General features: G+C 41.8%; 1 protein-coding gene across 4 annotated transcripts in view; it reads left to right on the top strand.

Annotated features, from left to right (window-relative positions):
* zgc:103755 (uncharacterized protein LOC449988 homolog) overlaps positions 1 to 14,380 on the top strand; it is a 55,778-nt gene that overhangs the window by 23,502 nt on the left and 17,896 nt on the right. For all 4 annotated transcript variants that reach the window (XM_051869309.1, XM_051869310.1, XM_051869311.1 and 1 more), the window contains exons 8-9: positions 244 to 379; positions 1,341 to 1,472. In XM_051869309.1, coding sequence (XP_051725269.1) covers positions 244 to 379; positions 1,341 to 1,472 — 268 coding nt within the window. The remainder of the gene's footprint in view (positions 1 to 243; positions 380 to 1,340; positions 1,473 to 14,380) is intronic.

Consider the following 14,380-nt stretch of genomic DNA (forward strand, 5'->3'; position numbering starts at 1 on the left):
TCACTTTTCATTGCCCTCCGGAGTATAGAGCAAGATAAAGAGAGCATGAAACGGGTCTATTGAACATGTATTATCACCCTGGCAGCCCACGCGGCCAGAAAACTATTTCTCACGCTGTCCCCACAGAGCCTCCCCTCTGTTTGCTAAAGTGTTCCTGCAGGATGCTCTTGTGGTCCCGTGATTGAATGAATTAAGGAAATGTGTAAATCTTAGTTTACTCTACCCTCTGGTTTGTTTTATAAGGTCGGGACTCTGCGGTTTTGCGGCAGTACCGAGTTTGCTGGTGGTCTTTGGGCTGGGGTGGAGCTTCAGCAACCAGTGGGCAAGAATGATGGATCAGTAGCTGGCGTCCAGTACTTCACCTGCCCAATTAAACATGGTAAGAGTTTAAATGTACATGGTTTTCTCTTATTATAGTTACTTGCAAAGAGTAATGTTAAATAATTAGCTAACTAGTGAGTGTAATGTTTACCAACAAGCTAACCAGGGACAACACAATTAGAATGAATCATGTCTGTTTCATGTTAATCAGAATTTTGTCTTAAGCAGCTAACCAGACTGTGACAAATGTGATACTGTGATATTTGATCCCAACTAGATAACTATTGAGCATAATGTTTACTAACTATCTAACCAGAGGCAATACAATAGAGTGTTTGAGAGAGAACTTTTCTGTGTTGATCTGAATTTAAGAATATAATAGTTGTGATCTGACACTATATAAGCATAACTAGGTAACGGCTAACTAGTGAGCAAGATTTTTACTAAACAGGCACAACAAAGCACCAAGGAATGGATTGTGTCTTCTCCATAACAAGCTACAACTTTGACAAGTGTCTTACAGTAATATTTGAGCATAACTAGTTAACTAGTGAGTGCAGTGTTTACTAACTAGTTAACCGGTGGCAACACAATAGAGTGCCAAGGAATCTTGACTCTTCTGTGTTGGTCTTAGTGTTTGTATTAACCCGCCATAAATATGACAGTTGTGATATGACCATATATATAAGCATAACTAACTAACTAGATATTTGAGTTGATTACTAGTGAAGGGCAATGTTTACTAAGTAGGTAACCAGATAAAACTTTAAAAAGCATCAAGCAATCTCTTTTACATGTTAATTTTTTATTATTTGTCTTAACCAGCAATGATTGTGACAGTTTTGACAGTGTTAAGCATAACTAGTCACTTGTGTAATTTTTACAATGTATATTGGCCATATGTCATTCAAGCATTGACAGTTTTCATGTTTTTCAATTCTTTCTCAGCTTACAACTCAAATCTTGTTTTCTTGTCTGTTCTCAGTGGCTAACAAAATGATTTCTCTGACCCTCTCCAGGAATCTTTGCCCCCCTTTCTAAAGTCAGCAAACTCTCGGAACGACGAAAAAACAGTCCCCGCCAGCCCTCCGCTCCTGTCCCCCACCCTAGACAGATTGACTTGGCGCGGGTCACGTCCAAGGTCAACACAGGTACATTTCTCACTGACCCGGTTGCTTAATGATCCTTCTTACAGCTTACAAACCCAATATCAGGAGGAACCCAGCGGCCACCACTGACTCAAAGCTAATTACCATCCCAGAGGAACTGCTTGATAAATAAACTTACACAAGTGTGAACAGCGATAGTGGTGATAAAGCAGTTGGTGTTACCGCTTTATTCTGTCCCCTTCGGGGTTGTAGAGACAATAAAAAGCAATGTGAGCACTGAGAAAATAGAGCAATCATTGAGGGAGCTAACGTCACTTGTGTGCCATTACAGCGTTCACCCCAGGGGCCATTTATACAGACATGACACCCACCGAAGTGTGGAGTGAATCACTCTAACATGCATAAACTCTGTTTTTGTCACATATTCACATGAAAGAGGACAAATGACTCATTTAAACTCTTCCGTTATTATCTATGACAGAAAAGACTTATATACTTTATAAGATTTTATACAAGGGAAGTTGACAAGTTGAAAATTTTACATGTTCTGTTGTGAAATGCTATACTTGCTCTAAAACTATTTAAGCATTAGCATTTTACTAATTCCTTTATGATAATCGTTTGGGCAGCTTTTGTGACCTTATATTAATTCAATAATTACATGGCATTATTTATTTAAAAAAAACAAAAAAAAACAGGGATGTGACAATTTCTGCGGGAGAAAAGAGCAGATCATTGAATTATTAATTTAACCAGTTTGATCAAAAATATTTATGTTGCTCAGAGATATGCAATGTTTGGAAACTTTTTGTTACACACAATACACACGAGAGCATTTAAAAACAGGCGTCTATCAGCGGATCCGTCTATCAGCGGATATATTAGGGGTCTGCTGTTAGATGCCTGTTTTTAAATGCTCCCGTGTCTATCTATGTAAGTGCTCAGTGAAGAGCATCAAAGATGTCGATTTACAACATGTTTTTGAAGCATTGATCATTGTAGCCAATCACAGACATATCTGTTGAGCATGTGAACACGATGGCCAATCAAAGGTGTTTAAGAATCAACTCAACAGCGCTCAAAATGCTAGGGGGAAATGCTGGTATCGTCACATTTTTAAAAGTTCAGTACCGACTTGGTACCAAAGTTGGTACTTTTGACAACTCTACACCTATATATGCTGTAACCTGCCAAGACTTGTTTCTCATAGTATACGTCTACAGAGAGAGATAGTGTTCCCACACAGGCTTCCATTAGTGCACTAATGCTGATGACCAGCAGTTCCTCTCATCACCTCTGTTACACTAGAGACTTGCCCTTGCTTTGTCCGTGTGGCCTGCTGAGTGCTGGGTGGTCTTTACTCTAGATTGGAGTAAATTTGTTGATTTGTTTTCCTAGACAAGCATTTCCACTGTGTCTTCCTCAGGGCTCAGGTATTGTCCACTCAGACAGCTAAATGCAGACATATGGATCTCAATAGCTTTGTGTGGCAACACTTTTATGAAAAGCCCTTAAGGCATTGTAATACGAAAAATGCTTTTCTGCTTCCTTTTTTTTTTTTTTTTTTTTTTTTTTTTTTTTTTTGATTTGTTTGTTTTTCCTTCCCTTTTTTATTATCTGTCTAAATGTTTAGAGGCTCATGAGAATTTAGTGGCAAAGTTTGCTTAATTCTCATGAAAATGTCACAATTTAAAATCAAATCTTAATGTCCTAATAATAATAATAATAATAATTAAAATTAAAATGTTGTCTTTAGTTAGTCAGTCAGTCAGTCGGCAGTGTTATTTCAGTATCGTTGAGATACTATTATAACTTTTTTAATATTTTGAATTAGTTTGTATTTTTGTATTTTAATTTTGTAAGTTAAAGTTTTAATAAATTTGTTACTGTATGTTTTTGTCACTTTTATTAGATAATGTTTTTATTTTTTATTCCAGTGTCTATATTTTTATCAAATTAAACTAAATGGAATTGAGAAATGTTGCTTTGGCAATTAGATGAAATAAAATGAGTTCTTTTTTTTATATATATATATTTTATTTTATTGCAAGTCACAAAATTGTCTTTATGGTTTAGTTTTAGTTAAGTATAATAGTCAGTCACTCACTCAGTCAGTTAATTATTAGTTATATTTATTGCTTGTATTAAATATTATTATTTTTTAAGGGAGACAATCCAGACATTTCTTCACACATTTCATACGATTAACAGCAAAACGTACTATTATTTACATATGTGAATATTTAATCACTCTTTGTAATTTCTGGCATGGAGTTGTAAGGCATCTTTTCAAAGAGGTACAATTATATTTTATAAGCAGCCTTGTTTTGCCCACCCACTGTTTTTTCCCCCCTAAACCTCTTTGTCATGTTCTTTTCTGCACCTTTTTCTATTCTTCATTTTCATTTTGGTTTGGAGGACTCAGGGTTGAGTCACACTGTCCGCATTAAGGCTAATACGCACATCCAAGGAAGGCAATAGAAACCATGCTCTTTAGGGCACTTGTGAGTCACTTGTGGGCTGACTTCAACTATAACGCACATTCAAACACACAATTACCAAAATGCTTCCATGTGTCACCTCCAACGTGCTCACAATAACCATATCCAAGCAACACGTTGTCTTTATAATGACACTTTAATGATGTCACTGTCCTCTCAGCCACCGCAAAAGAAACAGCGGCTCCATGTTGTCCTCTAATCAGTGCCTTTTAAGGTGTTTTTTTTTCTCTCTCTCCTATTCCCGAGGAGATTTGAATAGTGGACTGTGGCGGATTTCTGTGTTCCCCATTGATTGATTGTCCAATGAAGCCAAGCTTAATGAGCACTTCTCACATCGGTCTGAACAAACTGGCAGTAATTTGTCATGAAAAAGAACGAGGGGATAGAAGCGGTGTGTTTGTTACTGCTTTAACCCTTTTGTAGTAAACCTTTATATTTTATCTGGTTGTACAACCATCTCAATTTCCTTTTGAATTTAACTTTTGATATTTGGCAGATAATCATTAATAGGGGTCAGAGATGTACTAAACAATCATACAAAAAAACGTATTACATGATTGTTAAGGTGTGTACTGTAAATATTTTGGTTGAAAGCTTGATTTCAAAAAACAAAAACAAAAAAAATGTGGTTCACCCAAAAATGAAAAGTCCATGTATTTCATTTTGCAATTAAAAATCTGAACCTAGTTCACATTAAAGTCTCTCTAAAAGTTCAACCACATAATTTGCAAACTGAGAAAACTTTTTTATATTTGGTTGAAATGATGTTTTGTTGATTTCAGTATGATAAAAGGCTATTTCTTTGAGCAATGTGATCCATAAAGACAGATGATGAGTCTAGCGCGGGTTTAATGGTTTTGCTTTAGGGTGGGCCATAAATGTTTTGGGTGGGCTGCATAAGAATGACTTTCATAAGATGTGCTGTGAATGTTTTACTCTCATTTTGAGCATCTTTAAAACACTCCACGTACCACATTTAAATTGGCTAAACCAGATTTCATGGACTCTTTTATAATTAATTTGCATTTTGCTGCTTCTTTAGTGCTTATTTCGTTTAGCACAGCACAATGCACAATTTATGCAAGCTTTGTGTTTTAATGGCGCCGAAATTGCTTGTCCTCAAGATTCAGATTGTCAAAGTTAATTAGGACTTTTCAAAGTGAACATCAGTTATTTTGACATGCAGCATGTATTTTTTGAGAATAAATGTTCTAAATTTATTCCTGCGAGTCTGAGAACGTATGGGAATCTAAGTGTTTCACTGTCTGCATGATTAATGTTCCAAAACAAATCTCAGTCATACTTTATTCTTTTCATATTCACCTTTAGTGTCTCAGTCTATAACTCTAAAGTCGGATTAGATGAGCTGATTTTAAAGCAGTTTTAAAATAGCCAAAACAGAAATTGACAAGAACAAACTTTTATATACGTTTCATTAGGGAAAATTTTCTGTCCCCTATCATGATTTTATTTTATTTTTTTTATTTTTTTTGTGATATTGTTTATTTCAGAGATATTACCTCAGTTAAAAGGATAGTTCAGCCAAAAATTAAAATTCTGTCATCATTTACTCGCCTTCAAGCTGTTCCAAACCTGTATACATTTTTTTTGTTCTGCTGTACACAATGGAAGATATTTGGAAGAATGTATGTAACCAAGCAGACCTCGCCTCGCCTTCTTACTATGGTAGTCAATGGGGGGCAAGATCTGCTTGGTTATATCTCTGAAACGACTTGTTGCTTTTCTAAAATGATGACAGAATTTTCATTTTGGGGTGAACTATCACTTTAAAGGCTTTTTAGGTATTTGTAATGATGGGTCAACAGTGTGTGGATCCATTAGCAGCTTTATTAAACACAGCAGCAGTACAAACAAGGACAGAGCAGTACCATAAACAGGGACAGGCGAGGGTCGAGGCAGGCGGCAAACAAACACAGTCCAGGGTACAGGCAATGTTCGGGGCCGGCGGCAAGGGTTCACGAGAGATAAACAGTCCAGGTAACAACAAGATAACAGTCCACAGAATAACGCTCAGAAATGATCACCGTAGCAAATCAAGACTTCGCGAAGATGTGGTGTGTATGCGTGGTTTAAATAGTGTGCGTGTGATGCAGTTCAGGTGTGTGTGCAATCAGTCCCAGGAATGAGGGCCCATGGGAAATGAAGTCCGAATGGTGGGGAATCAGTATTCCGGTGATGGCTCCCTCCGGCGGTCCGGAGGATGAACCGTGGGAGCCATATTCATGACAGAGCCCCCACCCTGCGAGCGGCTCCTGACGCGAGGAGGCGGACGCCGGGGTCTACCACGTGGTCGAGGGGCCGGTCTCTCCGGGTGCGTCCGGTGGAATTCCTCCACGAGTGCAGGGTCCAGGATATCATCCGCATCGACCCAGGATCGCTCCTCCGGCCCGTACCCCTCCCAGTCGACCAGATATTGTAGTCTCCGACCCCGACGCCTAGAATCGAGCAGCTCTCGGACTTGGTAAGCCTCCTCGCCCTCAATCGTCAGTGGTGGGGGATGACGGCCCTCGGCTCCCTCCGGTTCCCCCCTCGGACCCCCGGAGGGTTTCAGCAACGAAACATGGAATGTGGGAGAAACACGATAATTAGCAGGCAGATTTAAACGAAATGAGACAGGAGTAATTTGTTTGACAATTTGAAAAGGCCCTACAAACCTGGGACTGAGTTTCTTGCATGGAAGTCTTAGGCGAAGATCCCTGGTAGAGAGCCAGACCCACTGCCCAACGGTGTACTGGGGATTCGGTCGGCGGTGTCTGTTGGCTTGTACCTCTTGTCTTCTGATGGCGCGTTGTAGATGGTGATGAGCCATATCCCAAGTTTCCTCGCTTCTGCGCATCCAATCATTGACTGAAGGTAGCTCGGAAGATTCACCTGACCACGGGAACAGTGGAGGTTGATAGCCTAGGACGCACTGGAAGGGTGTGATTCCGGTGGCTGGTTTTCTTAGAGAGTTCTGGGCGTATTCAGCCCACATCAAATAGCGACTCCATTCCGACTGATCCTTCTGACAGTAGGTGCGGAGGAAGCGTGTGAGTTCCTGGTTCATTCGTTCTGTCTGACCATTGGATTCTGGGTGGTAGCCGGATGTGAGGCTGATGTTAACGTTTAAGTTCTTGAAGAAAGCAGATCAGACCCGTGAGGTAAACTGTGGACCTCTATCAGACACAATGTCCTCAGGTAACCCATAGAATCTGAAGACGAAGTTACAAAGCAGTTCAGCGGTCTCGAATGCAGTGGGTAGTTTGGGCAACGGAATGAGACGGCAAGCTTTAGAGAAACGATCGATCACAGTGAGAATTGTGGTGTTGCCATGGGATACGGGTAGGTCGGTTACAAAGTCGATGGCTATGTGCGACCAGGGGCGTTGTGGGATGGGTAACGGTTGGAGCAGACCAGCAGGAGCTTGATGAGGAGTTTTAGATGTTTGACAGGCTGCACAGTTGTGGATAAATTGAGTCACGTCATGAAGCATGGAATCCCACCAGAATCGGTCTTGTAGGAGGTGATGAGTGGCGGTGATACCTGGGTGACCTGAGCTGGGAAGATCATGGATGTGGTGCAAAAGTTTATCTCTCAGGGGAGCTGGCACAAAGGTACGGTCAGGCGGGCATGCAGCTGGTGGAGCGGACTGTTCGTTGGCCTGAGTAATTTCTGACATCACGTCCCACTGGACTGGTGCTAGGAGGAGGGTGTCAGGGATAATGTGCTCTTCTGTATTAGATCGCTCTACCCGTTCCGTCTGTCGAGATAATGCATCAGCCTTGGTATTCTTGGAACCCGGTCGGTAAGTCACTTTGAATTGGAAGCGGGTAAAGAACATAGCCCATCGAGCCTGACGAGGGTTTAGTCGTTTGGCAGAGCGGAGGTATTCTAGGTTCTTATGATCGGTGAGTACAGTGAATGGATGTTGCGCTCCCTCCAACCAATGGCGCCATTCCTCTAGCGCCGCTTTCATTGCCAGTAGTTCTCGATCTCCCACGTCGTAATTTCGTTCTGCCGGCGATAGCTTTCTGGAATAGAAGGCGCAAGGAAACATTTTCTCAGGGGTGCCCTGGCGCTGAGACAGAATAGCTCCGATGCCTGTGCTGGAGGCGTCCACCTCCACGATGAAAGGCCGTTCAGGGTCAGGGTGACGGAGAATGGGTGCAGTCGTGAATCGTTGCTTTAACCCCTCGAATGCCTCGACAGCCTCGGGGAACCAGTGTAAGTGCGACGTCTGACGTTTGGTCATGGAGGTTAGGGGTGCTGCAATGCTGCTGAAATTGCGAATGAACCGCCTGTAGAAGTTAGCAAAGCCCAGAAACCTCTGTAATTCTTTGAGTGTGCGTGGTTTAGGCCAATTGAGTACGGCTTGCACCTTGCTGTCATCCATGGCGACCCCTTCTCTACTGATAACATACCCCAGGAAGGATGTGGAGGTCCGGTGAAACTCGCACTTCTCTGCTTTTGCGTATAACTGGTGCTGAATGAGTCTCTGTAGGACGGCTCGAACGTGCTGAACGTGCTCCTCCAGGGACCTGGAGTATATAAGAATGTCATCAATATATACAATTACCCAGCGGTTCAGCATGTCCCTGAACACGTCGTTAATGTAGGACTGGAATACTGCCGGACTATTGGACAGCCCGAACGGCATGACGAGGGGCTCGTAGTGGCCGGTGGTTGTAGAGAAGGCAGTCTTCCACTCATCCCCTTCTCTAATATGGATGAGATTATATGCACAGCGGAGATCGAGCTTGGTGAAATATTCAGCCTGTCGTAACTGTTCCAGAGCGGCCGGCACTAAGGGCAAAGGATAGCGAAATTTGATGGTGATGTCGTTCAGGCCTCGGTAATCGATACAGGGTCTCAGGCCCCCGTCCTTTTTTTTTGACAAAGAAGAATCCCGACGATGCTGGTGATGTGGATGGCCGGATGAACCCCTTGGCTAATTCTTCTTCAATGTAGGCTTTCATAGCGGCTCATTCAGGCTGTGACAAAGGGAAAATTCTACCTTTAGGAGGTGTGGTACCTGGTATTAGATCGATGGCACAGTCCCCGGGTCGGTGAGGGGGTAATTCGGTAGCCTTCAGTTTGCTGAATGCCACAGCTAAGTCGGCGTATTCGGCGGGGATGTCGAGTTTCCCGGGGTTGGATTCTTGCAGCTCAGCAGTTTGAATTGGTAATGGAGTGACTTGCTGTAAGCAGTTCTTATGGCAGACGGTGTCCCATTGCAGTATCTGTTCCTCTTTCCAGGAGATCTGTGGGTTATGAGTACGAAGCCATGGCAGACCAAGGATTATGGGGTTGTTAGGTGAGTGAATGACGTAGAAACGGATGCGTTCGCGGTGCAGAATTCCGATTTGTAACTTGAGTTCATCTGTGATGTAAGCCACCTTTCCTCCTCCGATGGGCTTTCCATCTAACGCCTCCACTGTCAACGGAGAATGGCAGTCGGTTAGTGATATATTGTATTCTTTGATGAAAGTGTCAGACATGAAATTACCGGCAGCGCCAGAGTCCAGTAGAGCCTGGGTGACAATACTTTGATTGTTGACGGTGACTTGAACGGGAATTTTGAGGCAGTTGGTTGAGTAATCGGATTGCATGAGGGAACTCACCGCTTTTGAACTGACGGGCGTGGGTCGAACCGGGCAGTTGACTTTGAAATGACCAGCCTGGCCACAGTACAGACAGAGGTGCATTAGCCGTCTTCTCTCTCTCTCTCCTCCGGCTGGAGTGGGGTGTAACCCAGTTGCATGGGCTCGGGGTTTTGATACGTTGAGCTGGAAACTCGTGTGAAGCGTCGTGAGCGAAGCAGGTTGTCAATGTGAATGGAGAGATCAGTAAATGAATTTAGCGAGCTACCCTCGTCCCGGCAGGCGAGTTCTGCTTGTAACTCCATGGATAAACCTCGACGGAACAGCAGCTTCAACGTGTCCTCCACCCAGTTGGTTTGGGCCGCCAGAGTGTGAAATTGCAGAGCATATTCAGCTGCCGTTGTTTTGCCCTGTGTGAGTGAGAGCAGCTGATCGCCTGGACTTTGACCCCCCACGGGATGTTCAAATACCTCTCTGAATCGCTGCAGGAACCCAGAGAATGTGGGAAATACGGAATTATCATCTCTCCAGACAGCCGTGGCCCAGTCCAGCGCTTTGCCAGTTAGCAGAGAACACACAAAGGATATTCGGCTTGATTCGGTGGGATACAGAGAGGGCTGCTGATTGACATATAGCGAGCACTGTAGAAGAAACCCCTTACATTTCGCTGGAGAGCCATCGAACTTCTCAGGTAAGGCCAGACGGGGGTTCACGGCTGGAGGATTTGGGAAAACTGGCGTGGCAGGTGCCGCGGGCGGCGGCGTGGCGGCCTCGGTGGGATTGAGGCGTAGGCCCTGTAGTGTCTTTACCAGCTCCTCCGTGAGCGAAGTTAAGCGATTCAGTTGGTGGTGGTGCATCGCTAACTGATTGGCCTGAGCTGATAGCTCGGTGGAGATCTGTAGCAAAGCTGCTGGATCGCTGGATGGCGAAGTCTTCTGTAATGATGGGTCAACAGTGTGTGGATCCATTAGCAGCTTTATTAAACACAGCAGCAGTACAAACAAGGGCAGAGCAGTACCATAAACAGGGACAGGCGAGGGTCGAGGCAGGCAGCAGAGAATCAGAGTCAGGTCACAGGCAAGGATCGAGGCAGGCGGCAAACAAACACAGTCCAGGGTACAGGCAATGTTCGGGGCCGGCGGCAAGGGTTCACGAGAGATAAACAGTCCAGGTAACAACAAGATAACAGTCCACAGAATAACGCTCAGAAATGATCACCGTAGCAAATCAAGACTTCGCGAAGATGTGGTGTGTATGCGTGGCTTAAATAGTGTGCGTGTGATGCAGTTCAGGTGTGTGTGCAATCAGTCCCAGGAATGAGGGCCCATGGGAAATGAAGTCCGAATGGTGGGGAATCAGTATTCCGGTGATGGCTCCCTCCGGCGGTCCGGAGGATGAACCGTGGGAGCCATATTCATGACAGTATTCCACTTTGTATAAGAACAGTCCTTACCCATGGTAAAATCACTGTAACACACAATCTCTTTATTTTAATATCTTACCTGTAGACCGCCAGCAAGACTTCTAGTCAGGTACAGATTCAACATGATCTACAGTGTTTCCTCTGCTTTAATAATATCTGTCTGTGCATGCATTATTCCAGTGTTAATATTGAACTGTTTAGTCTTAATAATGTCTGTAAAGGTCAGGGATGACACCATCTTGGTTGTTTTGGTGTGCTCACTGTGCATATATTAGCATTTTAAGGGGTCCTTGGGGACTGTATGTCGTAACACTCCAGTGGATGCTGCTTCTTTGAGTGGGCATTGTGTACGGTACTAATGATTCTGATGCTTTTGTTTTTGTGGTGTTGAACATGATGTACATTCCCTGTTTTACATGCTTCATATAATGCTGAACAACTGTGGCCTCAAAACTCAAAGTATTTGTATACACTGACTCAAAATGTAATTGCACAAGCTAAGACTATATCAAGTAGCATCTGCAGACAGACATATTTCTCAAAGCTAACATTCCATTTTTGCCTTACTTTCAACCATTTGTGCCCAAGGTCAGTTTTGTAGATGTGGAAAGTTAGTCTCGGTCAAGTTCACATAAAAGAGCCCATAGTGATTGATTGCAGGGAAAATATATGTATGAACATTGGTGGATCAACACATTCAGTGGGAAAATAAATCATAAAAGTGGTTTGAGGTGGTGAGGAGGACCTTTCACCTCTACACCAGCATGGGTCAAAAGGCATGCAGTATTAATATAAATACTTTATCTAAAGTAATATGTTTTGCAGAATATCTAAGTTAATACTTGTTCAAAACAATCACTTTAACAAGTTTGTACTATTTTTCTGTTTATTTTGATAAATAAAATAATTTACTTTGTTTATTAAATATACTGTCATTAAAATGTTCGGTAACACTTTATTTTAGGGTCTTTTAACTAGTTGCTTATTAGCATGCATATTACTAGAATATTGGCTATTCATTAGTACTTATTAAGCACATATTAATGCCTTATTCTGCATGACCTTATTCTACATTCTTAATCATACCCAATACCTAAACTTAACAACTACCTTACTAACATTAATAAGCAGTAAATTAGGAGTTTATTGACGGAAAAGTCATAGTTAATAGTTTATATGTGTTCCCTATACTAAAGTGTTACCAGATGTTCTTTTTAAAAATACAGGGAAATATTATTATATATTAATAATAATATAAATAATATATTATTTATAATATATATATATATATATTTAAAAAAAGGAGAAAGTTTTATAGGAGATCCCATAATAATTTAATATGACTTAGAAGTAATAGTAACAGTAGTAACAATAAATATATTTTATTGAAGGTGGGGTATGTAGTTTTTCAAAAACATTGTTTGGAAGCTAGTCGGGCTGACACCAACAACAAACATGTAACCAATCAGCATTAGGGGGCGAATAATGGTCGAGGAGACCGAACGAACAAGAGGGAGATTTAGGACCCACGTTAATATTAGAAAAGCTTTCCAGTGCTGGAGAGAGCTAAGCGGGAAGGCCTGAAAACAGACGCGGAGGCTTTGATTCCGCTTCACATGTGAGTAACACTGGGTTTGAGTGTCACTGATTTTCTGGAGCTGCTGTGCTGTTGGTGACTAACAACGAACACTTGTTTGTATTTGCTCTTGTGTACTGTCTGTTCATTTTTTTGTGCTTCCTTGTCATTCGTTTATCATCTGCACTTTATTTTCATTAAACATTTTGTTGCGCGTCAGCTGTGATAAACAGACATCCACTCTCGCATTGCGTGTGTAACAGTGGCCAGCTAGTGAGAGTTGTGCAGGTAACCCACTGCGCACTGACGACCGCTAGAGAATGCAGTGTTTAGTGTCATTGTTAGTGCTCTCGCCTCGCCTGCCAGCAGTGATTGGAGGATGAGTTTTGGAGGCAGGGCAATAAAGAGAGGGGTGGGTTTGTTTGGGTTGATTTCAAATATCAACAATGTCCAACAGCGTTTTTGAAAATCTACTTACCCCACCTTTAAATGATTTAAATGATAATTATGGTGAATATATCTGAGGTGGACACCCACATATTAGCCACCTGAATCTAACCATTTTCATGTCAACAACTGGAGTCAGACAGCTGATTATTATCATCAGATATTGTGCCTTTAGCTCCAACAGCAGAGTTGCTTTTTACCCCAAATACAATACTTTTATATATTCTTCAGTTATTAAAAAAAAATCTGTTGATTTAATTAACTTGAACAAAACTGAAAAGTATTAAGACCTTTGTCTAATAATATAATAAATATAGATCTTTAAAATTTTATAAAACATTTGATATTAGATGAAATTTCCACAGAATCAACTTTGCATTGCTGCCCGTGATCGACAATCAGACACATTTTCACGTTTATTGCGAAATGCAGGTGTTTAGTTAAGTGCTGCGGCAAAGGTTTTGTGCCATCTAAAGCCATAATTCACCTTTTGCTCTATTGTACCCTATCTATAGGTGTAATTAATGACATTAAAGGTGCAGTAAGTGATTTCTGAGAAACAGTTGATATTTAAAAATAAAATAAGTAAAATAAATAAGCTCTTGCCTGATCATAACCCTTCTTTTTCCAGTGATATTCCTCTGACCTTTTCTCTTTTGTAATGTCTCTCTGCCATCTCTCTTTCTACAGTCTTTCTTCAGTTCAAATCTCCCTCTTGCTCACTCTCTCTCCTCCCCCATCATGAGTGAACACGCCCCCTACTGCTGATTGGCTACTGACTGATTGTTGTGGTGCTAGGTCTGATCAACAGTGTTTAACGGAAATCGCTTACTGCACTTTTAACTATGGACTTCTAGGTTTGCTAATGTTTGACACCAGAAAAGGAGCAATGGCATTTTGTCATTTTCAACACTATTTTGCTTGTGCTTGCAATTTCTTTCCTTAAAAATAAGTTATCTTTTTTTCGTGTTTAGTTTTTTTTGAAGTAACATTCATTTAAGTCTATGCTTTTCATGCCTCCAAGAACAGTAAAAAGATGATGTCCTTGAATTTGAATTCTTTCTACATTCCTCCAACACCACTGATATCTCCTAAATGAGGGTGGTCCAACACTTTGGGTTTAGATAACATTTTGGACTTGGTATTTTAACACCAGACTCTGTCTATTCCAAAATTCTTGGCTCTCACTTATCAATTAGCCTCTAAACTTGTTTCATTAATGAACTCTTTAGCCCATGAAGGTCTGTGAATATGATGGCTTAATGAAAGCCCTCATTCCAAACTGCTTTCCAAGTGCTAGGAGGTTAAAGCTGCTTCTCTCATGTGGCCTATTTCTTGGTCCTTTAAGTGCAGTAGATAAAGTTTTTAGGTCTTGTTAGATGTCTGTGGTGCTGTGCCAAGGC

The sequence above is a fragment of the Ctenopharyngodon idella genome, chromosome 17 (genome assembly GCF_019924925.1).
Source record: "Ctenopharyngodon idella isolate HZGC_01 chromosome 17, HZGC01, whole genome shotgun sequence".
Lineage (NCBI taxonomy): Eukaryota > Metazoa > Chordata > Actinopteri > Cypriniformes > Xenocyprididae > Ctenopharyngodon > Ctenopharyngodon idella.